This window comes from Capsella rubella, unplaced genomic scaffold, assembly GCF_000375325.1.
Source record: "Capsella rubella cultivar Monte Gargano unplaced genomic scaffold, Caprub1_0 scaffold_46, whole genome shotgun sequence".
NCBI lineage: Eukaryota > Viridiplantae > Streptophyta > Magnoliopsida > Brassicales > Brassicaceae > Capsella > Capsella rubella.
Window position 1 is genome coordinate 32,775 of NW_006238880.1, and position 722 is coordinate 33,496.

General features: G+C 31.0%; 1 protein-coding gene across 1 annotated transcript; it reads right to left on the bottom strand.

Annotated features, from left to right (window-relative positions):
• Nucleotides 1-56: 56 nt before the first annotated feature.
• LOC17874358 lies at nucleotides 57-425 on the bottom strand. The gene has a single exon (XM_006279162.2). The coding sequence runs from the start codon at nucleotides 423-425 to the stop codon at nucleotides 78-80; it is 348 nt and encodes a 115-aa protein (XP_006279224.1). The 3' UTR covers nucleotides 57-77.
• Between the last annotated feature and the right edge of the window lie 297 nt (nucleotides 426-722).

Genomic DNA, 722 nt, shown 5'->3' on the forward strand with positions numbered 1-722 from the left:
ATATTACAGGTAATAAAAAATTGAACAACAAAGAAATATCAATTTAATTGGTCCAAATAGTATAAGCAATACATATTTTAAAGAGTTTTAGAGATTGAGACACAATGATTCCATACTTCATCTCTCTTCTTCAGATATTCTGTTTCATGGGCAATCAAACTAGGTCTGTCCGCAATATATTTTATAAGTGTATCGTGACACAATTTTCCTTCTTTGACGAGATCGCTGCAACAAAGATCAGACAGCGTTCCATTTCCGAAGACAACCGCGATTATATTCAACGCACACTTAGGAGTGATTTTCACAAGACAAGTATCCCATAATGTTTTTACTTCCCCTTCATCGACTGAAAAAACAGTAACAAACGCACCCACCAAAGCTACAACAATGAATAGCAAAGAACCCTGAGCGCTAAATTTAGACATATTTTCGTTTCCTTAAATTAGCTTGCTTGAGTTTTCCTTTTTTCGTAACGAACAGTGTATTGTATTTCTTATTAATATTAAGTTAGGCTAGCTCTTTATAGATCATTGAAAACTTAACGTAACCAAAACCAAAAACAAAAACTACAACGTTAGCGCAATAAATTTATGACATTAAAATGTTTTTTCAAATAAATATATCACAAACGTCAAACTTAATAGTTTTAAAAATATTTGAATTTTGAAGGAAAAATATCAATGTAACTTCGGATATCAGTTTCAATAAAAATTACTGGTGAT